This window comes from Macaca thibetana, chromosome X, assembly GCF_024542745.1.
Source record: "Macaca thibetana thibetana isolate TM-01 chromosome X, ASM2454274v1, whole genome shotgun sequence".
Lineage (NCBI taxonomy): Eukaryota > Metazoa > Chordata > Mammalia > Primates > Cercopithecidae > Macaca > Macaca thibetana.
The window spans coordinates 149,349,968-149,376,426 of record NC_065598.1 but is presented as its reverse complement, the minus strand read 5'-3'; the positions used below and the strand labels follow the sequence as shown (position 1 = coordinate 149,376,426).

At 40.0% G+C, this 26,459-nt stretch overlaps 1 protein-coding gene and 1 pseudogene across 3 annotated transcripts in view; one reads left to right on the top strand and one right to left on the bottom strand.

Annotated features, from left to right (window-relative positions):
* The window catches only part of GAB3 (GRB2 associated binding protein 3), a 70,959-nt gene extending 48,478 nt beyond the window's left edge, over positions 1-22,481 (top strand). For 2 of the 3 annotated variants that reach the window (XM_050775434.1, XM_050775433.1), the window contains exons 5-10: positions 964-1,019; positions 1,467-1,686; positions 3,274-3,355; positions 4,444-4,546; positions 17,740-17,856; positions 19,424-22,481. In XM_050775434.1, the coding sequence (XP_050631391.1) occupies positions 964-1,019; positions 1,467-1,686; positions 3,274-3,355; positions 4,444-4,546; positions 17,740-17,856; positions 19,424-19,540 (695 nt within the window). In that variant the 3' untranslated portion in view covers positions 19,541-22,481. The remainder of the gene's footprint in view (positions 1-963; positions 1,020-1,466; positions 1,687-3,273; positions 3,356-4,443; positions 4,547-17,739; positions 17,857-19,423) is intronic. The other variant, XM_050775435.1, reaches the window with a different exon arrangement.
* A 1,485-nt stretch (positions 22,482-23,966) lies between these two features.
* On the bottom strand, positions 23,967-24,815 carry LOC126945938 (ATP-binding cassette sub-family F member 2-like; annotated as a pseudogene).
* Between the last annotated feature and the right edge of the window lie 1,644 nt (positions 24,816-26,459).

Genomic DNA, 26,459 nt, shown 5'->3' with positions numbered 1-26,459 from the left:
TTATTCTGAGCTGGGAGTTGTCCTTGCATTTTAAGATGTTGTCAAATTTTAAGTTTATTTCTTAGAGGCCTCCTGACTTTTCACACCTCCAAGCTCTTGAGAGCTGAGGGCTGCTTTGCTCTGGCCTCCACATGCTGGGAGCACTTGCTGGACTCCTCTGCACCACTCAACACCGTTGGCCATTCTTTCCTTCCTGAGGCTTTCATGGCACCATACCCCCGAATTTTCCTCATTAATCTATAGTTGCTCTTTCTCAAGATACTTCACTTACTTATCTCTTAGTTCTTTGAATCTTAGGATTCTCTAGAGTTTTGTACTTTTCTCAACACTTGCAACCTAGATAGTTTCATCTACTCTTACGGTTTTGACTGCCATCTCTAAGCTGCTAAATTCCCCCAAATTATATCTCATTTGAGTCCAGGCCCAGATATCTTGTTGCCTTCTGAACATCTTCTCTTTAAATTCAACAATTATTCTAAATTTTAATATCACATTGTTTATTGCATCCATCTGATGAGTTTCTAATCCTGGATAAATCCAAATGTCCTTTCTATGCATGCCTCTATCTGAGTAGCTTTTCTGGCCACAGACCTCAATTGAGCCCTTAATGCTGCTCCACAAGGCAGTTGTTTCTCTGTTCACCCTGTTCTCCTGCTCATTACAAGGAATATTTCAAACCTCTCTCTTCTCCTCAAACCTCCAGCTCAGAAGATTTATGTAATAAATGCAACAAGCATTTGTTAATTCCTTGCTATATCTCCTCCTAATTCACAGAGAACTCAAGCCATCGACTAGAAACTTCTTCAAAATCTGGTCTGATTTTTCATCTGTTGGGGAAATGTGTTCTGACTGCCCAGCTAGACTCTAATAGCAACTGTTGTGTTATGCTTCTCTTCCTCTCTGGACTCTAGTTTCAGTTGATATTGTTCTGCATTTCTCACCACCTTGGCTTATTTCTTGCAGCTGATGTAGAAGGCCAATCCTTAAGACACCGAGACAAGCGACTTAGTTTAAATTTGGTAAGTTCAACGCTCAGGTTCCTTTATGCATCAATTTTACCAAAATTAGCCTGATCTATATATATTCCCTTGAAATCTTTAAGATTCAACACTCTGAGTGTCTGAGGACTCTTCCAGTCTCCCCCTGAAGACTTGAACTTGCTTGGGAACTACAGGACTTGCTCAACTTGGTATAGCTACTTAAGGCATCACTTTATACTTAAAGTATTTGCATAAATTCATGACCCTCTGTCTTCCAGTGTCAGATCTTGGAGAGTTATCACCTGTACTAAAACGATAAGTCCAGAGGCAGAACTTGAGCTAGAGGCTTGTCTGACTTTGCTGAGGTAGTTCAGAGTTATACTTGGATAGTTTGGAACTGAAACCATATGTGCAGCTTTGGCTGCCCTCTGATAGCCGTTTCCATGACTGGTCTGTGGTTCCCAATCTGCATCTATTCTTTTGCAGCCATGCAGGTTCTCCCCAATGTACCCCACAGCTTCAGCCAGTATCGAAGACAGCTATGTGCCCATGAGCCCCCAGGCTGGTGCCTCTGGTCTTGGACCCCACTGCAGCCCTGATGACTACATTCCAATGAACTCAGGAAGCATCTCAAGCCAGTTGCCTGAGCTACCTGCAGACCTGGAACCTCCCCCAGTGAATAGAGATCTCAAGCCTCAGAGGAAACGTAAGCACTTGACCAGACCTGCTGTATAGGGGGAGGGGAGCAAGGTTCCAGTGGTTGCATAGAAAAGGTTTCTGTAAAGGAAGACCTAGAGAAACCATCTCAGAGGGCTGGAAAGTATAAGGTCAGCCTAATTATTGCCAAAATCCTCTTCTACCCCTGAATACCTTTGCTGATGGGCATGCACATTCTTACTCATCTTGCTCTTCCCAGTTGGCTGTGTGATTACAAGGGAGCATTGGTAGAATGACTGATCTCTTGTCCATTCCGACTTCTCTTTGCTCTTTAGAAAGCAAAAAAAGTCACTTCAGGTGGCTGTGCCCAAAGCTGCCAACTAAGACCACTACTCATGCCTGGTCTACTCCAGGCGTATTCCCTTAAATTTCAGTCAAACTACATTTATACATTTACAATGCATGTGCTGCATATGTAGTGCTGTGGTAGGCACTGAGTGGGATACAAAGATGAGGAAGCAAGAGGCTTTTTCAGTCTGAGGGGGAGGAAGATATGTAAAATCCACCTGGACCACAAAATAGAATTATGAAATCGGTGCTAAGTAGGAGAACAGATCCTGTCTTATGAGGTTCAGAGGAAATAGCCATTAATTCTGGTCAGAAACAACAACAGAATTTTCTGTGATGTTGGAAATAATGACTATTGAACCCTTGAAATTTGGCTAATGTGACTGAGGAACTACATTTTAAATTGTATTTAATTTTAATAAATTTACATATATGTGTAAATGGGCACGTGTGGCTAGTTGTCACGACAATGGACAGCGCAGCTCTGCAGGACCTTGTCATAGGCAACAGAAGATGTCTGATAGACTCAGGGTTGGAGATTTAGTGAGTGGATGCAAAGGTGGATACCTGGCCAGGACTAACTCAGGAAGATGGGCCACTGAGGTGGAATAAGGGTTGGGGCAGATACCAAGTGCTTCTCTAGGTGCCGAGGCTACTGCAGTGAACAGACCAGATACACCCCTGTTCTTCTGGAGCACAGTTTAGGCCCAGATAAATCATAGATGAGTGTATTATCACAAACTGGGGCTGTGCTGTGAAGGGTAAGTACTAGAACTTGAGAGCCCAGGCTGTGGGGCCTGATCTTGTCTGGAGGCAAAGAGATGGGGAAGAATGTTCTAGGCAGAAGGATCATCAGGTGGACAATGGATTGTAGGTGGGGAAGACTAGGACCTGGGTGATCATCTCTGCCTGTGATAAGAAAGGTAACATTTCCACTTCAGACACATTGGGTGTGAGGTAATAGGTGTTGCAATTCCACAAGGTCAGAGACTTTCATCTGCTTTGTTCATCCTGTGCCTTTGACACCTAGAAGCACGCGTGATATACAGAGACTTCTTAATAATGCCTTGCCACGTTGTTAACCTCCAGCAGGTAATATGACCATTTGCTCAGTATTTGTCTTTACTCCCAGTGAGGCAGGGGAGAGGAGGACAGTGAAATTCACACTCATCATCGGTGCTGCCTGTTAGTAAATGTGAATTTGGTGTGCTGGGAAAGTGAAATGTCATAGTTTTATAGCCTTTAGATTCTGGCCTTGACCTCCTGGATGTTGCACACTGTCTTGTAGCACGGCCACCTCCTCTGGACCTGAGAAACCTCTCCACTATCCGGGAGCATGCATCTCTTACCAGGACCCGCACTGTGCCTTGGTAAGACTGATTTCTCAAAAGAGCCTCATCCAGCACAAACATGCCTGGTGTGTGTTAGGCCTCTGATTAAATGTAGTTGAAGCCCATTTGATCTAGTTTAAGCCAAAGGAGGGGTGAGGTTTATTATCGAGAGCAAGAGCTGTTTTATAGATCACAAAGGAAGGAATATGACTGGGTCTCCCAGGACCCTGGAATCAGGAACTAGTGTGCTGTCGGGAACCCAAGGAATCTGCTCACTTCTGCTTCACTCTTCACATCTGTGCATTTCTTTGTCTTTGCAGTATTCTTTTCTCTGTTGCACAAACCCATGGTCAAAGATAGCTGTACCATACCCCCTGAACTTGTTTACATGCTACAACTGCAGTACCAACAGATGGGCTCTGAATTCAGATTTCCTGGGGAGAGAGAATTGTGTTCCCCAGTCTCAGTGGAACTGGCTATGGCCCAAGCCCAACTTTGTGAATGGGGTAGGACTAGGGAGTTCCCAGGTTCATGGGCTGGGTAGACAAACTTCAAAATGTAGTTGCACCCTTTCATCTCACCTTTTAGAAGTTGCCTATTTAGTCCTGAGCGTGGCTCAGGAGTTTCTCGGTTCACTCTAAATGCCACAAAACACAATTGCATTGTAAAGCAGAATTCTGCAATGAGCTGTATTTCCAGCCAAGACTGTGACTCAGCTCATGCTTCTGACTCAGAAGAAGGATGGAAGTTGATTAGCGGTGTTGTGTCCTATCAGAGGAATGGCCATACATCCTCACTTTTCCTTACATTGAATAGAAACAAGAAGGCCCCAAAGGAGTTTATTTTTTTCTAAATGATATGATGCCCTCGTCCATTTAGAAAGCTCATGAACTGTGTCACATAGAGGGCCTGAGAAAAAGCAGCCTTTGTGAATTGGGAGCCATTTGCCCCAAAGTGGAGCAGAAACTGTTGGGCATTTTCTGCGTCTTCAGGAATTGCTTTGGCCGGAAGGAAGTTGTGTCTGGAAGAGGAGGACTGAAACCCCATGAGGGCCATGTTAGTTCCTGGCTGGCTTTCAGAGCAGCTGTAAGACATTGCTTTGACCTCATCTATATTTTTATTCTTAGCAGTCGAACCAGCTTTCTCTCTCCAGAAAGAAATGGTATTAATTCTGCAAGATTTTTTGCTAATCCTGTTTCCAGAGAAGAGGAAGAAAGCTACATCGAAATGGTAATCTTATATTTTTCACACTCTTCTTATCCTTCACCCCAACCTATATTCTTATGAGCTCATTAAAAAGGAAACACAGCCTTCAGTAAGCCCTGTGCAATTTTAAAACAACCACTTGATCGTAAAACCAGGCCATAAGCTTTTCTAGACTTGGAACAAATCAATTTGGAGTTAGCTTTTTTTCTTGCAACATTCGATTCCTCATACCATTTTGAGATTGCAGTATTTCAAGATAGCCCAGGGCTGAGGCTTGCTTAATTTGAAAATGGAAATGCCAGCAATTCTTTTCACCGAGGCTGCGATGTCCTGTTTGACCTCAATAGGTTTGTAGTTCTCTGGATGTCCAGAGTTTAAATTGTAAAAACTCAACATATTGTATGTTCCCTTCCACCAGAACACCTGGTGGCCCTGTCCTGACTGTTTCTGAACCTTCCTGGAGGATGAATCACTTAGAGTCCCATTGGGAAAGGTACAGTGCCCTGGACTGTGAGTGTGTATTAGCTTCTGGAAGACTCCTATTATGGGATCTTTCTATAGACCTGAGTGGATGCAGACTTGATTAACCATTCGCAGTTAAAGAGTCCTGATGTTTCCCTTCTAGCCTGTTGTTCCTTCTATTCTCTTCATCTTGGATGCTATTGAGAATATGGGCTTTTGAAGATGGAGAGGGACTTTTAGCACCTCTGGCAACTAGAAGATACTTTAGCCATGACAGTGCCTGTTCTGCAATTTAGAAATGTAGGGAACTCAAGAGAGAGCTTCTGTTCGAACTGTGAAATTTTGAAGAGATCTTAGAAGGACAGTGTTCAAGGCACTGTGACAATATACTCTTGAGAAGACATTTCTGCCTTCCTATATGCAAGGATAATCAGCAACTGAAAATCTAAAAATAGTAATCTCCAGTTAAGCTATTATTAAATGCTTCATTTTGCCTTCTTATTTTATTCAAATTGTGCTGTAAGTGCACTTAACCATATGCAGATGCAAAGTGACTCATACACAAATCTGTTACGGTCTTCCCAATATTTCTCACACTTAGTAATGGCCCTTGGGAAATTTCTAGAAGAAAACACTCTTATAAAGTGATGCTTAACAGCTGTGCTCTGTCTCCAGAGAACAGAAAAAGGAAGTGAATCTAAAACCCAGTGGAAGCAAGTGCAGAGTCATTCCAGATACCAACGGTTCATTTCTGATCTTTGATGTTGTGAGAAAGATCAGTGTTTCATTAACAACAAAGTTAAGAATCGTTTGTTTGCCTAGGTTTATGATCACTGATCAATGACTGTCTCTGTGTATTAGTAGGCAACATGACACAGCAGATTAAGAACCCAGAACACTGGCTGATAGTAGCTATGATCTTGGGAACTGTCATATAAAAATGTTTAAAGGCTATCCCATCTTGTTCAATTGTGTTTTTTTAACTTTAGTAATAAGACAGTTTCATATGACTTTGATTTACATTATTTCACTTGTGCCACATAACAGCCCAATATGGTAGTCAAACCTAGTATGATTTGACTTTGATTTTGCGCATAAGTATATATGTTAAGTTGTTTTATTTTTTCTCTTTAAGGGCAAGTTCTGATCTGAATGTAGTAATTAAGGCCAGGGGCTGAAACACGGTTTTGCTTTACTGAAATACAAGTTTTGCCATATATTCTTCTTTAAATGTTTGTGAAATTATAGAAAATTTAGAAGAATAAACATAATTTTAATATATGGGATTTCTTCTCTATCACTTTTTCAAGCCCTTTGGTTTCAATAGTCTTGTAAGGCTTTTATAGTAGAGTTCTAGACTCTTAAATCTCACATTAATTTTGTATTATGGTATTACATTACTTTTAAGTTTTTAGATCATTTTTACATCATACAGTGAAATTGACTTTCTCTTGGTGTGCAGTTCTACGAGTTTGAACATATATAGAGATTTGTGTAACCACCACCGTGATCAGAATACACAACAGTTCCAAAATCCCTCATGCTACCTCTTTACAGCCACATCCTCCCTTCACCTGTAACCCCTAGCAACCACTGATCTGTTCTTCATGACTATAGTATTGTCCTTTCAAGAATGCCACAAAAATAGAATCATACAGTACCTTTTAAAACTGGCTTCTTTCACTCAGAATGGTTTTTTTGAAATTCATCCATTGTTACATGTATTAATAGTTTCTTCCATTTTATTGCTGAGCAGTGTTCAAGCATATGGATGTGTCACATCTTGTTTGTCCCCTCACCCATGGAATGACATTTGGATTTTTTTTCAAGTTTTTAGGCAATTAGAACTGTTAGAAGCTTTCTTTTGCAGTTTTCAAAAAATACTTTTCTTATAGTAAAGTTCTACTTTCTGTCTCTATGAACTTACCTAATTCTAGGTACCTCATATAAGTGGAGTCATACAATATTTGTCCTTTTGTGTTTGTCTTCTTTCATTTCATCTAGTGTTTTCAAGATTCATCCACATTGTAGGATATATCAGAATTTCATTTATTTTTAAGGCTGAGTAATATTTAACTGTATAGACTACATTTTGTTCATCCATTCATCTGCTAATGGGCATTTAGGGTTGTTCCTACCATTGTCTATTATGAATAGTGCTGCTATAAACATTGGCATACAAGTGTATGTTTGACTTCCTGCTTTCAATTTGTTTGTATATATATGTAGAAGTGGAATTTCTGGATCATATGGTAATTCTATACTTAACTTTTTAAGGAGTTACCAAACTTGTTTTCCACAGTGACTGCACCATTTTACATTATTGCCAGTAATGCACAAGGGTTCCAATTTCTCCACATCCTCACTAACACTTTTTATTTATCTTTTTTTTTTTTTTTTTTTTTTTTTTTTTTTTTTTTTTTTTTTTTTTTTTTGGAGACAGAGTCTCTCTCTATTGCCCAGGCTGGAGTGCAGTGGCACAGTCTCGGTTCACTGCAACCTCCACCTCCCAGGTTCAAGCGATCCTCCTAACTCAGTCTCCCAAGTAGCTGGAATTACAGGCGTGTACCACCATGCCTGGCTAATTTTTGTATTTTTAGTAGAGATGGGGTTTCACCATGTTGGCAAAGCTGATCTCAAACTCCAGACCTCATGTGATCTGCCTGCCTTGGACTCCCAAAGTGCTGGGATTATAGGCGTGAGCCATCACGCCTGACCTATTTATCATTTTTTATAATATATATCCTAATGAGTGTGAATTGGTATCTCATTGTGGTTTTCATATGCATTTCCCTAATGATTAATGAACATCTTTTTATCTACTTATTGGCCATTTATATATCTTCTTTGGAGAATTGTCTATTCAAGTCCTTTGCATATTTTTAAGTTAGATTGTTTCTTTTGTTGTTGTTGTTTAGTTATAGGAATTTTTTTAATGTATTCTGGATGTTAACCCCTTATCAGATACATGATTTCCAAATATTTTCTCTCATTCTGTGGGTTCTCTTTTCACTCTTTTGATAGTGTCCTTTGATGCACAGAAGTTTTTGATTTCAAAATTTTCTTTCCTTTTATTGCCTTGCTTTTGGTGCCATATCCATGAAATGGGATGCCAAATCCAATGTCATGAAGATTGTCTCCTATGTTTTCTTCTAAAGGTTTTATAGTTTTAGCTCTTATGTTTAGATCTTTGATCTTTTTTGAGTTAGTTTTTATATATGGTATAAGGTTAGAGTCCAACATCATTCTTTTGCTTGTGGACATTCAGTTTTGCCAGCACCATTTGTTAGAAAGACTGGACTATCCTTTCGATGTCGAATGGTCCTGGCGCTCTCATTGAAAATCTCATTGAAAATCAACATATGCAAGGATTTATTTCTTGGTCTATATGTCTGTCCTTATGCCAGTACCATACTGTTTTGATTAGTGTAGCTTTGTAGTAAGTTTTGAAATCAGAAAGTATGAGTCTTCCAACTTTGTTCTTCTTTTTTATGATTGATTTGTCATTTAAGGGTCCCTTAATATTACATGTGAACTTTAAGGACAGGGTTTTTTATTTCTGCAAAAAAATGCCATTGGAATTCTGATGGGGAATGCTTTGAATCTGCAAACTGTTTTGCATAATATTATCATATTAACAATATTAAGTCTTCCAATTCATGAACACAGATATCTTTTCATTTACTTATGTCTCCTTTACTTTCTTCTTATAGTTTTCAGTGTATAAGTCTTTGCCTCCTTGGTTAAATTTATTCCTAAGTATTTTGTTCTTTTTGATGATATTGTAAATGAAAATTTTTTAATATTTCCTTTTATGATTGTTCACTATTAGTGTATAAAAATGCAACTGGTTTTTGAGTATTGATATTATATCCTGCAACTTTGCTGAATTTGTTTATTTTTAATTTATTATTAGTTTTTGTGTGGAATTTTTAGGGTTATCTATACATAAGGTTATATTATCAGCAAATAGAGATTACTTTACATCTCCCTTTCCAGTTTGGGTGTCTTTTCTTTCTTTTTCTCACCTGATTGCTTTGGCTAGAACTCCCAATGCTTTGTTGAATAGAAGTAGCAAAAGTGGACATGCTTGCCTTGTTTCTGATCTTAGTGGTATTTGACAGGTTTCTGCATGGATAGACGTCTTCATTTCTCTAGAGCCGTGGTTCTCAGCCAGTGTTGATTTTGACCCTCAAGGCATATTTGGCAATGTCTTGAGACATTTTTGATTGCTACAACTTGGAGTGGAGGAGGTAGTGCTAATGACATCTAATAGAAAAAAATCAGGGGGACTGCTATACATCCTACAATGCACAGGACAGCCCTCTCAACAAAGAACTATCCAGCCCCAAATGTCATTAGTTGCCACAGCTGAGAAATCCAGCTCTAGAATAAATACCTAGAAGTGGTGTTGCTGGGTCATCAAATATATGTTTAACTGAGTCATCAATTGTTTATTTAGCTTTGTAAGATACTGCCAAAATGTTTTCCATAATGGCTGTACCATTTTGTACTCCTACCAGCAACTTATGAGAATTCCGGTTGCTCCACCTCCTTTGCCAGCATAGTTGGTATTACCAGATTTTTAAATTTTCTACCTTCTAATAGATGTATATCGGTATCTCAGTATGGCTCTAACGTGTGCTTCCCTAATGGTAAATTATGTTGGACATATTTTGGTGTGTTTACTTGCCATCCATATATTTTCTTTGGTGGAGTATCTGTTTGATCTTTTTGCCAATTTTTAAATCAGGTTGTTTGTTTTCTTACATTGAGTTTTGAGAGTTCTTTATATATTCTGTGTACAAGTCCTCCAAAGGGGCTAGGCACGGTGGCTCACGCCTGTAATCCCAGCACTTTGAGAGGCTGAGGTGGGAGGATAATTTGAGGGCAGGAGTTCGAGACCAGCCTGGCCAAATGGTGAAACCCTGTCTCTACTAAAAATACAAAAATTAGCCAGGCATGGTAGCATGTGCCTGTAGTCCTAGCTACTCAGGAGGCCGAGGCAGGAGAATCGCTTGAACTCGGGAGGCAGAGGTTGCAGTGAGCCAAGATCATGCCACTGCACTCCAGCCTGGGTGACAGAGTAAGACTCTGTCTCAAAACAAAAACAAAAACAAACAAACAAAAAAAAACCAAGTCCTCCAATGGATATATAATTTACAAATGTTTTCTCCATATCTGGAGCTTCTCTTTCCATTCTCTTCTGTCTTTTGCAGAGCAAACATTTAAAATTTAATTAAGTCCAATTTATTGATTTTGTTTCCTTAATAGATTGTTATCATGTCTAAGAACTCTGCCTAACTTAATTCATTAGAATTTTCTCCTTTATTTCCTTCTAAAAGAATTATGGTTTTACATTTAGGTCTGTGACCCATTTTAAGTTAATTTTTGTGTAAGATGTGAGGTGAAGTCGAAGTTGACATTTTGCATATGGATGGCCAAATGTTTCAGTACCATTTATGGAAAATATAATCCTTTCTTCACTGAATTTTCTTTGCACCTCTGTAATAAATCAGTTGGGCATATTTGTGTAGATTTTCTATTCTGTTCCATTGTCTGTCTCTTTGCCTATACCACACAGTCTTGATTATTGTAGCTTTGGAGTAAATTTTAAAATCAGGAAGTGTATTTTCTCGAACTTCATTCTTGTTTTTAAAACTTGTTTTTGTTATTCTACTTCCTTTGCCTTTCCATGTGTAATTAGAGTCAGATGTTCTTTATCTACAAAGCTATCCTGCTAAGACTTTTTTTTAATTGGAATTGCATTAAATCTATAAATACATTTGAGAATTGAGTCTTGACTATTCTGAATCTTCCAGTTAGTGAGCACAGTAGAGCTCTCCATTTATTCAGATTGGGTTTTTTTGTTTTTTTTTTTTTTTTGGACGGAGTCTTGTCTGTTGCCCAGGTTGGAGTGCAGTGGCACAATCTCGACTCACTGAAACCTCTGCCTCCCGGGTTCAAGTGATTGTCATGTCTTAACTACGCAAGTAGCTGATATTACAGGCACATGCCACCACACCCAGCTAATTGTTTTGTATTTTTAGTAGAGACAGGGATTCACCATGTTGGCCAGGCTGGTTTCAAACGCCTGACCTCAAGTGATCCATCTGCCTCAGCCTCCCAAAGTGCTGGGATTACAGGCATGAGCCACCACACCCGGCTTATTTATTCAGATTTTCTTTGATTTTTTCCCCTCATAATTTTGTAATTTTTACATAGATCTTATGCATGTCCTATTAGATTTATATCGAAGTATTTCATTTTTGGAGCTATTATAAATGGTATTTTTAAAATTTCAGCTTCCAATGACCCATTGGTAGTATATAGAAATATGATTGGCTGAGTTTAGTGGCTCACACCTGTAATCCCAGGACTTTGTGGGGGCTGATGTGGGAGAATGGCTTGAGCCCAAGAGTTCAAGACCAGACTGGGCAACAAAGTGAGACCCTGTCTCTACAAAAATGTTATTAAAAATTAACCATGCATAGTAGCTGTGCCTATAGTCCCAGCTAATCAGGAGGTTGAGACAGGAAGATCCCTTGAGCCCAAGAGTTTGAGGTTGCTGAATTAACTTATTAATTATAGGAAGTTTTTATTTTCTTCAGATTTCTTGGGATTTTTTTTTTTTTTGGTAGAGACAGGGTCTTGCTATGTTGCCCAGGCTGGTCTTGAACTTTTGAGCTCAAGCCATCCTCCCACCTCAGCCTCCCAAAATGCTGGGATTATAGGCATGAGCCACTGTGCCAGGCTTTAAGCCAGTCTTGTATTCTCTAGATAAACCCCATTTGGTCATGGTGTATTATTTCCTTGTATATATTGCTGCATTTCATCTGCTAATATTTTGTTGAGGATTTTCATGTCTGTGTTCCTAATGGGTGTTGATCTTTAGGTTTTTGTAGTGTCTTTGTGTGGTTTTGTTATTAAGGTCATGCTGGGTTCCTCGGGAAGTGTTCTCTCCTCTTCTAATTTCTGGAACAGATCGTGTAGAATTAGTTTTGTTTATTCTTTAAATTTTTGGTATAATTCACCAGTGAAACCCTCTGGGTGAATTCAATTTCTTTAATCAGGATAATCATCTATTTGATCTCGGGTGAATTATGGCTATTTCCTAGGAGTTTTCTAGTTTTACCTTCACATTTAGATTATATCACCTTGAATTAACTTGTGTGTGCTGTGAGATGGGGGTCAAGACTCATTTTTCCCCGTATGTTTATCTAATTGGTTGGCACCATTTATGTAAAATGACTATCATTTACTGACTATTCGGCAGTGCCATCTTTGCCATAAATCAAGTATCCATATATGTATGGGTTTTTTTATGGACTCTTAATTCTATTCTGTTGGTTTCCCTATCTTTGAACAATACGAACTCCCTTAGTTGCTGTAGCTTTATAAGACTCAATATCAAGGAAAGTAGGTCCTCCTGCTTTGTTTCCCTCCTCAAGGTTTTTTTTTTTTTTCTTTGACTTTTCTACTCCCATAAAAATTTTAGAAGCAATTTTTTAATTTCTACTAAAAAAGGAAAAAAAATATTGTCCTTGGCAGGAAGGGTGGTCAAAATTACTTTATTCAACATTACTGGAGGTGAAACTACATTTATTCTGTTTTTAAAATTTGATGGGACACTGGTAGGCAAGATAGCATGAAAAACACCTCTTATTATAAATATGATACATTTTTAAATCTAAAACTCAGCTGACAAGAAGGGAAGGGAAAAGAAATCTCTGGGGCCAAAAATATTGAGAAACAGCAACCCCCCAAATTAATACGAATTACAAATAATAGAATCAAATGTGGAAGTAGGCAGTTTTTGGAAATACTGGGTTTTGAATATAAAATAAGTAGTTTTACTGTATTTAAAGAAATAAATGAGAAATTGAAAGTTGGATTAAGTAATGAGATACTATTAAAAATGACCAAGTAGATTGTAAAAGACCATTTACAACTTGTAGAAATAAAAACAAGAATGAAATTAGAAACTCAGTGGATCAGATAAACAGACTAAGCACAAAGAGTGATTTAGTGAGCTGGAAGATAATTTATGAAGAAGTTACTAATAAATCAGACAAGGAGTTAAAAACATGGAGAATATGAAAGAAATTTGGGACATGGAAGATAGAATAAGAAGGTCAAATATTTGTATAGTCAGAGTTTTTGAAGGAGATTATAGAAAAATAGGAGAGAAGCAATATGTCAAGGGATAATGCTAGAGTTGCTCACAATTCATGAAAGGTACCATTCCTCCACAAGCCCAAAGACTTACAAGCAGGGTAGTCTAATAAAATGTTAGTGGAGTATACATGGTGGGTATATTTTCTTTAATTTGGCTGAATGCTGGAAAAATTTTATAATAATAAGTTTAGAAAAACCCTACAAAAGTGAAATGAATAAAGGCAAGAACAGAAACTAACAAAATAAACAACAAAATCAGAGAGGATCAATACAGCTGTAATTGGCTCTTTAAAAAGACTAAAATTTAACAAAACTAATAAAAAAGATATTAATTCAAGTAAGTAATATTAAGAATGAAAAACAGATAATAATTGCAAATACATGAGAGATTAACTGCCTAAGAGATTTTTGTGAACAACTCTGTACCAATAAATTTGAAAACTTTGGTTATAGGCAAATTCTCTGGATTAAAAAAAAATCAGAAATTGACTCAAGTAGAAGTAGAAAACCTGAATGTTTATGTACCTATTAAAGACACTGAATCAGTAGGAAAATTTGTACTACAAAGGATCATAAGGCCCGAAAAACTTTGCAGATAGTTTCTACCAAAAAGAAGAGATAAGTGCAATCTTATATAAACACCTACCAGGAATGGGAGAAGAGAATATTGCTCACCTTACTTTATGAGGCTAAAATAATTTGATAAAACAAATAGCAATTACATAAGTAGAAAGTTGTAGGCCAATGTTACTCATGGATGCAGATTTTAAAATCCCACAGAAGAGTATATCTAACCAAATACTCATACACAAATGTTCGTAGAAGCATTTTTTCATAGTAGCCAGAAAGGGAAAACAACTGAAATGATCATCAACTGATGAATGTGTGAATAAAATGTAGTATAATATATAATGAATAATATTCCATTGTATTATGCAGCCATAAAAAGAAATAAAGTACTGACACATGAACCTCAGATGGAAGATTGACCACAAGCCTCCAGTTTCTCTCCATCCCCAAACACCCTCTAAAATAACAGTAAAGAAATCTGTTAAAGGCATAAATCCACAAAGATATGAAGAATTGGAGAAGAAAATAGCAGTAGCATATTGGAAACTGGAATGCAGGTAGATATGTAGTAAATGACTTATAAGACCCCTCCCCGCCGCAAAAAAAAAATAAATCTTAAATGTGGTGGAAGGCAGGCAAGAAGCAACTTGACTTAGACTACCCAAAGAATTCAGGAATTATCCACAGTAGGTAGTTCTGAAGTAGGGTTGAAGGGAAAGTAAAAGAAGTAGTAGTGGTCAAAGGCATCAGGTAAATTCCAAGATCCCTTCCCTCACTCCATGGAGGTGAAACACTGTGACTTTCCATCCCCCATCTCATAGAAAAGTTGAAGTGCAGTCTCTCTGGAGAGAGTAAAACAAAAGATCTCTGCACTGGGGGATACTAGACATATTTGACCATGAATACTATACTAACAACAAGGTGATTAAGTAAATAGGCATAATGGATATGAGAACCATTCTTAAGCCCTTTTCCAGAATGTTGACAACCAGACCTTTACAATTGAGTTTAGATATTAGAAAATATTTCTCTGGGCTATTTGAGCAGCCCAAGTGGCAAAATGTAGTTCCTAATATTGAGGGTTACTTAAGATAACCACCCAATGGGATCACCCTGCAGAAAACTCCAGAGTTGACAAACACCATCCATGTACACAAAGCTTCATGTTAGCTTTTTGGTCTTTCGCTCATAAGTATAAGCAACAGTTAGTGATTTCATGTGACATTTCAGGAGAACTCTAGCATGAAAGATTGAGACCAAAACAGGTTAGACGAAATAAGAACTATGCCAGAAGGAAAGACCTTTTTATTTATTTTTTATTTTATTTTTTTGTGAGGCAGAGTCTTGTTCTGTCGCCCAGGCTGGAGTGCAGTGGAGTGATCTCGGCTCACTGCAACCTCTGCCTCCCAAGTTCAAGTGATTCTCCTGCCTCAGCCTCCCGAATAGCTGGGATTCCATGTGCACACCACCATGCCTGGCTGATTTTGTATTTTTAGTAGAGACAGGGTTTCACCATGTTGGCCAGGCTGGTCTTGAACTTCTGACCTCAAGTGATCCGCTCACCTTGGCCTCCCAAAGTGCTGGGATTAAAGGCATGAGCCACTGTGCCCGGCTAGGAAAAGCCTTTTTAAAACTCTATTATTACCAATATTCTCAGGGAGATGAGCTATTACAGCCATAAACCAGGAATATCTATTAAGTCAACCAAGCACATTAACAGATTAAAGGAGAAAAATGATATATTATCTTACTAGATACAGAAAAAGCATTTGATAGAACTCATCTATTCATGAAAAAATCTATTAGTAAACAAGGAATAGAGGAATTTTCTTTAACGTCATAATAAATGAAAAATGAATCTTATAGAACCTATAGTAGATATCATACTCAGTGGTTAAACACTAAAAATATCTCCTAAAGAAACAAAATGAGTAAGAATGAGAAAGGAAGGAAGAAGACAAACAGTGATTATTCATAGATGAAGTGATAACTCAAAATAATCTGCTTATATGAGTGATAACTCGAAATAATCTACTTAGAAATAATTAGAATTACTAAGTTAGTAAAATAAATAATTACAATTAATAAAAGATATCAAGATTGATGGATATAAAGTCAATATACACAATCCAGTTGGATGTCTATATAATGGTAACAAACAGAAAAAAGAATTTAAACAAAACTTACCATTTATAGTAACAACAAACTGTAGGTATTTAGGGATAAATCTAACAAAAAAATATTGTGGAGAAAATTATTAAAATTTATCAAAAGACGTTAAGGAGAATGAAATAAGTGGAAAAGTAGACCATGTTCCTGAATAGGAAGACTCAAATATTAAAGACATTACCTTACCAATTCCCTAACAGAGATTTTTGAGGAACTTTGAAGCTGATTCTGGGGGAAACTAGGTTATCCATGTTGAGTAAAAACAACAACAAAAGTGGAATGAATTTTATTTCTATTGCACCACCATATAAAATATTAAAATCAGTTCAAGTGAGATTATTACTTAAACATGGAGCAAATTATTACAAAACTTTATAATTTCAGGAAAAAATATAGATAAATAAATTATGACCTCAGCATAGGGCAGGATTCCTTAAACATAAGGCAAGCGCAAGCCATGCAGGAAAAGATTGACATATTACATTAAAAGTATTTCTTAGTTAAAATAAATCCCATAAAAAGAAATGAAAAGACAAGAAGCTAGACTGTGATGAGCTATCTGTAACATACAGGATAGCAAATGATTACTCTCCAGGGCATAGGAAAAAGTACTCAGGGTAAGTAAGGAAAATAGACAAATAATTCAATACAAAAATTAACCAGAAACAAGGCAAAAAAAAAAAAAAAAAACCCAAAAAACAAAACAAACCCAAACAGGCAATTCACAGAGGAGAAATAAATGACCTTTCAACATCTGAACAGGTACTCATACTAATTAATAATCAGGGGAATGGAAAATCAAACCACAGTAAGATACCATTTTACCTGTCTTAGGTAGGAAAAATGTTAAAACGTCTGACAATACCAAATGTTGACCAGGATGGTACACGTGTAGATTGGTTCACTCTGGAAAATAGTTTGGTGATGTTTAGTAAAGTTGAAGATGCTCATATTCTATAACCCAGTGATTCTATTCCCAAGTAAATGCCCTGGAATTTTTCCCACAGGTGCATGAATGTCCATGGCAGCATTGCTTGTAATAGCCCCCAAACTGGGAGCAACTCAAATATCCTTTGATGGCAGAATGGTTAAATAAGTCATACAATGGAATATCTGACCCAGTGCAAATGAGTGAAATAGGGCTAATGCATCGACACAAGTGAATGTGGAGTACCTAATATTGAACACAAAACTGAAGCCACCCAAAATGTATACAATATGATTCTGTTGATATGACATTCAAAAACAGGTGAAAGGAAATAGTCTGTTATTTAAGGATACTTGTATACTCATAAAACTATATTTAAAAGTAAAAGGAGTGGTAAGCACAAAATTCAAGATAGTGCTTTACCTCTTGGGAGGAGAAGGAAAGATGGTAGAGGGGAAACAGCTTCAAAGATATAGATCGGTAGCATTTCACTTCTGAAGCTGGGCCCTGAGTTTCATCTGTGTTATAACTGTATTGTGCAAATTATATTTAAATGCATTTGGGATGCCTTCACGAGAACTTAATATGTATAGTTGATCTTGTCAGGGTTTAATCTCTAAAGTATCACAGGCCTGTCAGATTCGTGAAGCAAATTCCTTTTTGAGTGAATTTTGGCATACTGTTCCCATAGTGAATAATGGTATAGTTTCACTGTGAAGGCCAGACTGGCTATATTCTGTTTGAAATTACAGTTCTCACTCAGATATGCAGGCTGATTGACTCAGGTCTCATCAGACTATTCTGTTACGATATGACGGCATCTGCTTGGGTGAAACCACAACTTGCCCTCCTTCCCTTGAGCAACCCAGATAGACATCATTAACCTGACTCCTGCGATGTTGGTTCCTAGGAGGAGCACCGAACAACCAGTTCCCTGAGCAGTGGTGTTCTTACGTGGACAAAGAAATTCAGCCTAGATTATTTGGCCCTGGACTTCAATTCAGCATCACCAGCCCCCATGCAGCAGGTAGGAAGGGCTTTGCGTCTGAGAATCCCCAGGTGATTCCATCTCTGCTTAGACTTTTCTGATGATCAAATCATGCATATTCTCCTTAGAAAGTGTGAAAAATGCAGACAAGTATAATGAGGAATATTTAAATCAGCCCTAATCCCATCTCCCAGACAGAATGAAATCTTGGTGTATTTCCTTCTAGGGTGTGTTCTTTGTGTGTATATGTATAAATAGATGTGATATTCACACTTCAAAATTTGGACCATAAAGTTTATAGAAAAATGTCTCAGGCAGAAATGAGGGTGAGGTAGAGGACCCTCCAGGTGTAGGAACATCCTGTTTAGGGAACAAGTAACAGCCTAGTTTGGTTAGACTTGAGAGAGCAGTGGAAAGAACTGTAAGTTGGAAGTGGAACCCCTTAGTAAGGGGCCTTGAATGCCAAGTTGGGCAGCTACCCCTTTGGGTAGAATTCTCATCTGAAAAATGGAAATCAGAAATGACAACACTTATGTCAAGGACTGTTGTGAGGATTAATTGAGTTAATACATGTAAGTCATCATAGCTGTGAACTAGTATCACCCACTGTACAGCGTAAGGAATGAGTGCATGGGAAACAATGGAGGACTTTCCTACTCTTTCGCTGAGGTAACTCCTACTTCTTTTCTACTTTTAATATCATTCCAAAAACCTGATATGAGACTGGAGAAAAGCTGTTAAGAAGGGTAGGAGCAATAAGTATAAAAGGAGCATTACTCAGTTTTGGTAGACTATGCACTCAAAGCAAACAACCCCCAAATCTCATCTACTTTCAACACAAAGGCTCTTTTATTGCAGGCCAGAGCCTTTGTGTTCCAGTCCAGGGCCCAGGCAAGAGAAGCAGCCCCCATCTGAAGTGTGCTGGCCTCCTGGCAGAGGAAAAAGAGAGATTGCAGAATCACAGAATACCTCTTTTCTCCTTAGGATTGGAACATGTCACTTCCTTTTTGTTATTGTTGTTTTATTTTCATGAGACAAGATCTCACTCTGTCACTCAGGCTGGAGTGCAGTGGCATGGTCATAGCTCACTGCAGCCTCGATCTCCTGGGCTCAAGATATCCTCCCATCTCAGCCTCCCAAGTAGCTGGGACTACAGTTGCACACCATCACCCACAGCTGTTTTTTATCTTTTTAATAAAAAATGATCTTGATCTCCTGGGCTCAAGTGATCCTCCTGCCTTGGCCTGTGTATTAGTCCATTCTCATGCTGCTATGAAGAAATACCCAATTATAAAGATTCCTTTATAAATTACCCAGTCTCAGGTATTTCTTACCCAAAGTGCTGGGATTACAGGCACATGCCACCATGCCAGGCTATGTCACTTCCACTTACATTATATTGGTCAAAGCAAGTCAAGTGGCTAGAGCAAAGTTGAGGGAAGCAATGTGTTTTTGTGCACACGCACGTGCATATACAAAGTATAAAGCTTCCACACAAAGAAAAGGGCAACAAATATTTAACAATGTAATTTAATACAAAAGGGTAAACATTTTCCTGACATTTTAAGTTAGATGTAATGAAAACCTTTTTGTTCTCCTTCTTCAGAAACTTCTCCTTTCAGAAGAACAAAGAGTAGACTATGTCCAAGTGGATGAGCAGAAGACACAGGCTCTCCAGAGCACAAAACAGGAGTGGACGGATGAGAGGCAATCCAAAGTATGAGAAACAGGGAAACTTGGGGCTCAGTTTGAGTTTTTTCTATTTTTTTCTTTTCAACTAAAAACACACTGATGGTCAACACAGGTCAAAACCAAGAGAGACTGTGTAGTTTTCAAGGTCTTGGCCAGAACCTTTAGGAAAGAAGACCTCTTTATACATTGAAGGAACAAAAGAAGGAAGCAGTTGCCTTCCTGAGGGGGCTCTGAGAGAATCTAGCCTCCCCCCTGTCTTATCGGAGCAAAGATTGGAGTGAGTGTTGCGACCAACAGGATTTTATCGTTTGACTCCAATACCTGAAATTCTGACCTGTCTCCTGTGCTTCAATGAGAATGATAAATTATCCTAGCAAAGGGGCCTCTGGAGACCATCTTGTTCCAGCCTCTGAAGACGGTTGAGGAGATCAAGCCCAGTGATGGTGGCAAAATCTTACTCCAAGGACTTCAGCAGACTAGTCATGTCAATCCCCAAACAAAGACAAGTGACAGGGGCAATGGATCTCAGGCTCTGAGATAAGTATATCAGATGACACTGGTGGCTCTAAGGACATTGCAATTAAGCAGCTACCTGTAGCCAGGTATTCTGCTGCTCTTGGCCTTTTCCCATGCACCATCTCATGTCTTCTCCGAAAGACCTTGGAAGATAGGCATGGAAGAGACCATTGATGCCACTTTGAAGAAAAGAACACTGAGAACTAGAGGAGGGAATGCTTTGCCCAAGATTATCACAAAGCCAAGACCCAGAGTCCGGCTTAGAATACAGTTGTCCAGGCTGCCAATTGCAAACTCATTCCTCTACCTCATACTTCCTCTGAGGATTTTGACAAAATGGATTAATTGGGTGAGCCTTGGAGACATGTGGGAAGCACCTGCAGACACAAAATGAGTAGGGATCTGAACAGTTTTGATACTTGAAAGGTGTGCATGTCAAGTGAGGGTTTCTTTGTGCGATGTTCAACTGGAACTCTATCATCAGTAGTTACAATTAGAAATACCTACTGATGGTCAGTCTGAAGGCCATTCTCATGGTCCCCTATGCAGTGTGTTTCCCTGTGAGCTGGCTAATGCTAGCAGAGGAATTTTTACCACCTTGGGGAAGGCGTAGGTTGTCCCTGGCTATCCTATGATGGGCCCAAGCTTTTGAGTGATAGAGAAAAATGACCAGGAAAAACCTATGAATTCCATTCTTAGGTTTCCCAGCCAATTGCTCCCCTCTGCTTGAGAAGTAACTAGGTACTGAGAGTACAAACACTCCCACTTTATAATGAGGGTGTCATGTCACCCCTTCCTTTACAGGTCCTGGGGTCCAGGACACCCAGAATGAAGGTGTTAGTTGGGCATGAAGTGTTATTTAATGTCTGTTCTTGATCCTTCTGAGCACCTACAGCTGGAAACTAAGCAGATACTGGTCCTGCATTCTGACTGAGATTTTGTCTTCTTTATGAGGATAGATCAAATTGGCAGTCAGGCCCATGATAGTCAGTGCAGTTGGGGCAGTTGTAGACTTTGCTACAGGATTTCAGGGTTTCCAATCACCCCACAGGTAAGTAAATGCCAAAGTCTTCTTTTTTCAGACCATACAAGAAGTCATTTTGATTTTCAAAGAAGCCATATTGATTTTCAAAGAAGCAGGTTCTGGTGACATTATTTTCTTCCTTGGACAAAGTGGGGGAAAATAGATTCTAAGTATTTTAACTGAGTTCAGAGTCCTTAGTGAGTCTGGACAGAGCAAGGAGAGGTCTCCCCACTCCCTAAGCCCCACAGCCAGCTCTGCATCACCACACACAGCCAAAGCCAGTGAGGAGCTGCCTTCTTCCCCATGTGACTTGCAAAGAGACTCAGGCAAGAAACCAGGGCTTCAAACTGCCAGTTCCCATGTGTGGAGCACTTGTGTTAGGATCACTGATTATCTGACAAAGGCTGATGCAGAAAAAAATTGTAGGCCCAAGTGTCAAGAACCACACCAGATTGGAGATAGAAAAGAATAGCTGAAATTATGTCAGTAGTGAAATGTCACTCAATTGACCCCCCCAAAAAGAAAAGAAATCTGTTTCTACAAAACATTTCCAGAAACATATTTATAGCATGAAGAAATACACACATGGGTAGTGTGACCTGTTTGGATGTGATTACTGAAAAATGGAATGCTCTGAATAGGCACTCTCTGCATTAAAGGTATGGAAGGTGATAGGGGTCAGAATTTTAAAATTTTAATTTTGAAAATGGTGACTCACCCCTCATTTCCAGAGTGTATGCAATTGTGTCCTGCTTTGATAACTGTTAGAGGATGGCTATGCAAAAGCATAATGATTCAAGGAAACAAAGTACAGGTAGTTTTTGAGCTGACACCAGCAAAGGTACCATAAGTCAAAATATTGGTTTTGGTGGAGATGATCGATGTGTGTGTGTGAGAGAGAGCTATGTTTCTGACCAAGGGCCTGATGTTTGTTACAGAAATGATCCCAGAGACCTACAAGATGTGGGAATCAGCATAACAGGGCAATGCAGCAATTAACCCCACTTTGTTTTCTGTAGTTCCTTTTTGTTTCATTTTCTTCTGTCTCATCGCGTTAGAAAATTCCTCCCAGTCAGGAGTTGTCCAGTGCAGGACAGGGGACCCAAGGGTCTCAAGCTTGCAAGTCCAGAAGGTGACAAACCCAGGAGCACTGGGAGTTAAGCTTTCCTTGGGGAAGGAAGAGCCTTGAGGTCCAGCACACAGCCTGGCTCTAAAGGCACGAAGCGACCTGCCCACCGCACAGTCCACTTCACAGGATCAGCTGAATCATGACCTTTAAAAGTTCCAAGTTGACACTGAAGGCTGTCCTCAGACCTGGCTTTTTCCTCAGTCCCTGTTCATACCATCTCTGCACCCCCAATCACACTGATTTTTCAAATTCATTTTGTTTTTACTGTTTCATTTCTGGTGTTAATAAAAGTCTTATAAGGAGGAATCGTGACTTAAGTTCTTTTTTATTTAAGTGATGACATCCAATATAAATAAGGATCATGTTTTAAAAGTTGAATATTTGAAAATGGACTTCATAACCACTTTTACATTGAAGTACAACAAACTTAACCTGACTCACGTGCGTGTTATTTCACTGCAAACAGTTGAGCAGGTGTCTGTAATCAGTACTGCCTCGGCTCAGCCAAAGCATATCTTGTCATTTTCTTTATTTCTTCGTTGGAAACTAGCTTTTATAATTGATACTAAAATCAGCTGCTCTCCCTGACACCATGTATAACATGACCTTCATGATTACTTGCATGAGAAGGCAACTGCCCTAGGCCTGCCTGTCCTCAGCAGGCGTCTCTTTTGCCACCACCTCCCTTTTCTCCATAGCCGAGTCTCCCAGATGCCCTGGGTGCTAGGTCGGTGGCATCTCGAGGCCATGAAGCAAGGAAGGGACAAACAAAGTAGGGAGGGGACGGGCTCAGATTTGGGGGAAACAGACCAAAGGCATAGAGAGAACAGGCCTGCGGGATCCTGGGGCAGAAAGGACAAAAAGCCACATTAAATGCCTCACCCCTGGTGAAGTACGAGGCCAATCATGAACACTTTTTTCCTACACACACACTCTAGACCAAGTCTCCGACCCACAAAAACAGCAGGTTGGCCCATAAGGCCAACTGAGAGACTCAGACCCTCACATACATGGACACTGGAGAGCCGCAGGGACTGGATGGCTGTGCAGGGTGATCAGGTGGACAAAATGATCCAGATGGATAAAATGAATCTTGACCCCACTCTGCCGCCACACTTAAACACAGATTCCAAGCAGACCTCAGTGGGAAAGGCGGAACAATAAACTCTACGTGTTCCCTCTGCTTTAGGGGAGCCGTTTTGCTTGTAAGCACTGTTTGCTTGTAAAGCACTGTCTTTGTTTCATGGTCAAAAACTTCTATTTTACTTAGTTTTGTTTTGTTTTGTTTTGTTTTGGCTTCCTCTTTCTTTATTGGGCACTTTGTAGATGTCACGCAGGTCTAAAAGTCACACTGTTAAATAATTATTTAAAAACTGACCAGGACGAAGGTCCTGGTCCAGAGCTCCAAACCAGAAGCAAAAAGGAATCGGGGCGGTGGGCTGGGGGTACTCCTCCAACATCACCAAAACCCAGAAAACGAGGATCCTAACCTCCTCCGCGAGCCAAATCCAGGGCTTGGGCCCTTGGGCTAACCTGCAGGTGCCTCTGACTGCATCACACTCAGAGTAAGGTAACCAGCAAGGGGCTGGAGGGAATGGCCAGCCGAGTCCAGACATGGACAGATGTAACTGGAAGGAGGACAGGAAACAGTTACTGTCCGTCTGTAGATAAGAGAGTGCAGCTAAGGCAGGTTGAGGGGCAGGGGAGAGGCTGGGGGAGCAGTATTGCAGCAATGCAGGAGTGTAGCCCCAGGGTCCTGTCCTGAGCAGCTGGTCAGGGTAGCAGCTGTTAGTTCCCAGATGGAGCTCCTGACCCGAGAGGCAAGAGATCTAAGTCCAGCTGTTCTTTTAAATGCTGATGGTAATGCCCTATCTTGACATGACAGTGTTTTCGGATCATGCCATCTGTGGGTAGTAACTCTCCAGTTAGCAGCTTCAGAAGAGTTGACTTCCCTGCTCCATTGGGCCCTACCAGAGCCACTCGTGTGTCACGGTCAATTCCGAATTCTAGATTATTGTAGATGCAAGGCCTACTTTTGTATACTTGAAGCTCACATTTTGCACCATAATGACAGGTGGAGAGATCTTGCCACATGGTGGGAAATAAAATGACAGTGTCTTATCGCTCATGACCCTCTCTGTCAGTGCTGATGCCATCATTTTCTGTAGCGTCTTCTCCTTGTTCTGGGCCTGCTGGGCCAGCTTGGCACTGCCGTGACAAACCTCACAATGTAGTTCTTCATGTGTGCAATCTGATCTTGCTCCCAGTGAAACCTCTTCATCTGGTTCTCCTCCAGCTCTAGCCGCGTCTTCACATACTGATCATAATTACCCGTATAATACTTCAGTTTCTTGTTGTGCATATGAATGATGTTGGTACAGACACCACTCAGAAATCCTGGGAATGGGAGACGAGGACCAAGATGCACTTAAAAGTTTTTAGTTCTTCCTCCAACCACATGCAAGCATCTAGGTCCAGGTGGTTGGTGGGCTCATCCAGGAGCAGCATGAAGGGCCAAATAAAGAGGGCTCTGGCAAGGGCAAGCCTCATCCTCCAGCTGCCACTGAAGTCTTTTAGCTTCTTGCGCTGCGTGGCAGGTGTGAAACCTAGTCCATGTAAGATCCACGAGGCCCTCATCTCCATTGACAATTCCATTCAGTTCAATAAATATTTAATGATCACCTGCTACATAAGAGGTATTCTTATTGGTGCTGGGTATATAAGAATGAGTGAAACAAATATGTCTTTCCTTAAGCTTCTATTCTGGCAGGATGTGGTGGGCAGTGTTGGTGCCCTGCCCAAGTCCTCTGGCACCCCTTTCTCTGATTCCATGTGCTCTTCCTTCTGAAGCCTACACCCCTGGAGCTCCTTCTCAGAGGATAGCCCCTCAGCTCCTGGAGCTGCTTTACCTGCAAGAGCAGAGAGCTGGAAATGGCTTGGAATTCACTCTCCCTACCCTGTGGAACCTGGCTGAATCTTTCCTCCCTCTGGGATTGCACCCTTGCTTGGATTCTTCTTCTTTGCTCTGCTTTCCCCACTAGGGGTTCTCAGCCTTTGGGGTGTCCAATTTTCATACATTGCCTTCTTGAAAAATGGTCGCAACAATATTTTCTGTCTTGCTTGCTCTTTCAACATCTAGCCACTCCCCATTAAGAGATGGAGTCTATGTCCCATCCAGTAGAACTTGGGTAGTGATGCTGTGGCCAATAGTGTATAGCAGAGGGGATTCTGACTTCTGGGGCCAGGTCATACACGATGATACATCTTCCACCTGATATATGTATATGTATCTCCTTGGAATCCAGCCATTATGCTGTGAGGAAGCACAGGCCACATGGAAAGGAACCAAGTCGCTTGGCCCTCAGACTATTCTGAGTGTTACCAGCTGGCAGCCAGCACAAAATTGTCCCCTTCCTGTGTAAGACATCTTGGAAGCAGATTCCTTCAGCCTTCGGTTTAGCCACCCTAGCTGCTGCCACATGGAGCAGACATGAGCCTTACTCCCAGTGGCTGCCCAAACTGGAGATGCAAATGATCATCATTGTTTTGAGTCGCTAAGTTTAGGGGTAGTTCGTTATGTCGCAACACTTACTAGACCACCAACCGAAGACAGAGGTGAGACAGGAAATACAAAACAAATTTGTACATTATACTGTATTTTAGAAGGTGGCAAGCAGTATGGGCAAAAAGAAAAGGGCAGTGAATTGGTCTGTGAGGGGTGCAGTTACATGATGAAGTAGGGTGAGGAGATGAAAATCGAGAAGATTTAAAGGAGATAAAGGAGCCAGCCATGAGCTAGATTTGAGAGAGCACCAAAGGCAGAGAGAGCAGAGTGTGCAAAAGCCCTCATTCAGCAGAAACCCTGGAATATTGAAGGTACAGCTGCAACACCAGGGTGGCTGGTATGGAGTTTGTAAGAGAGTATAGCAGAGAAGGTGGAGAGGTAATGGAGGATTCACAGATTACAATGTAAGGCCTTATTGGCCCTTATAAGGATTTTATCTTATCTTCTGAGTGAGAAGGAAACCAGTGAAGGGAATTGAGTAGGGGAGACATGTGATTGGACTTAATGACTTGAAAGGATCACTGTAGAGAATATATTATAAGAAGATTAAGATTAGAATAGGGAGACCAGGTAGGAGGTTATTGCACTCAGATAGGCAAGAGGTGGTTGTAGCTCAGACCAGAGTGGCAGCAGTGGAAGTGGTGCGATGTGGTTGGATCTTGGATAGCTTAGACAGAATGACAGAATTTGCAGAGGGATTGCATGTGGGTGATGAG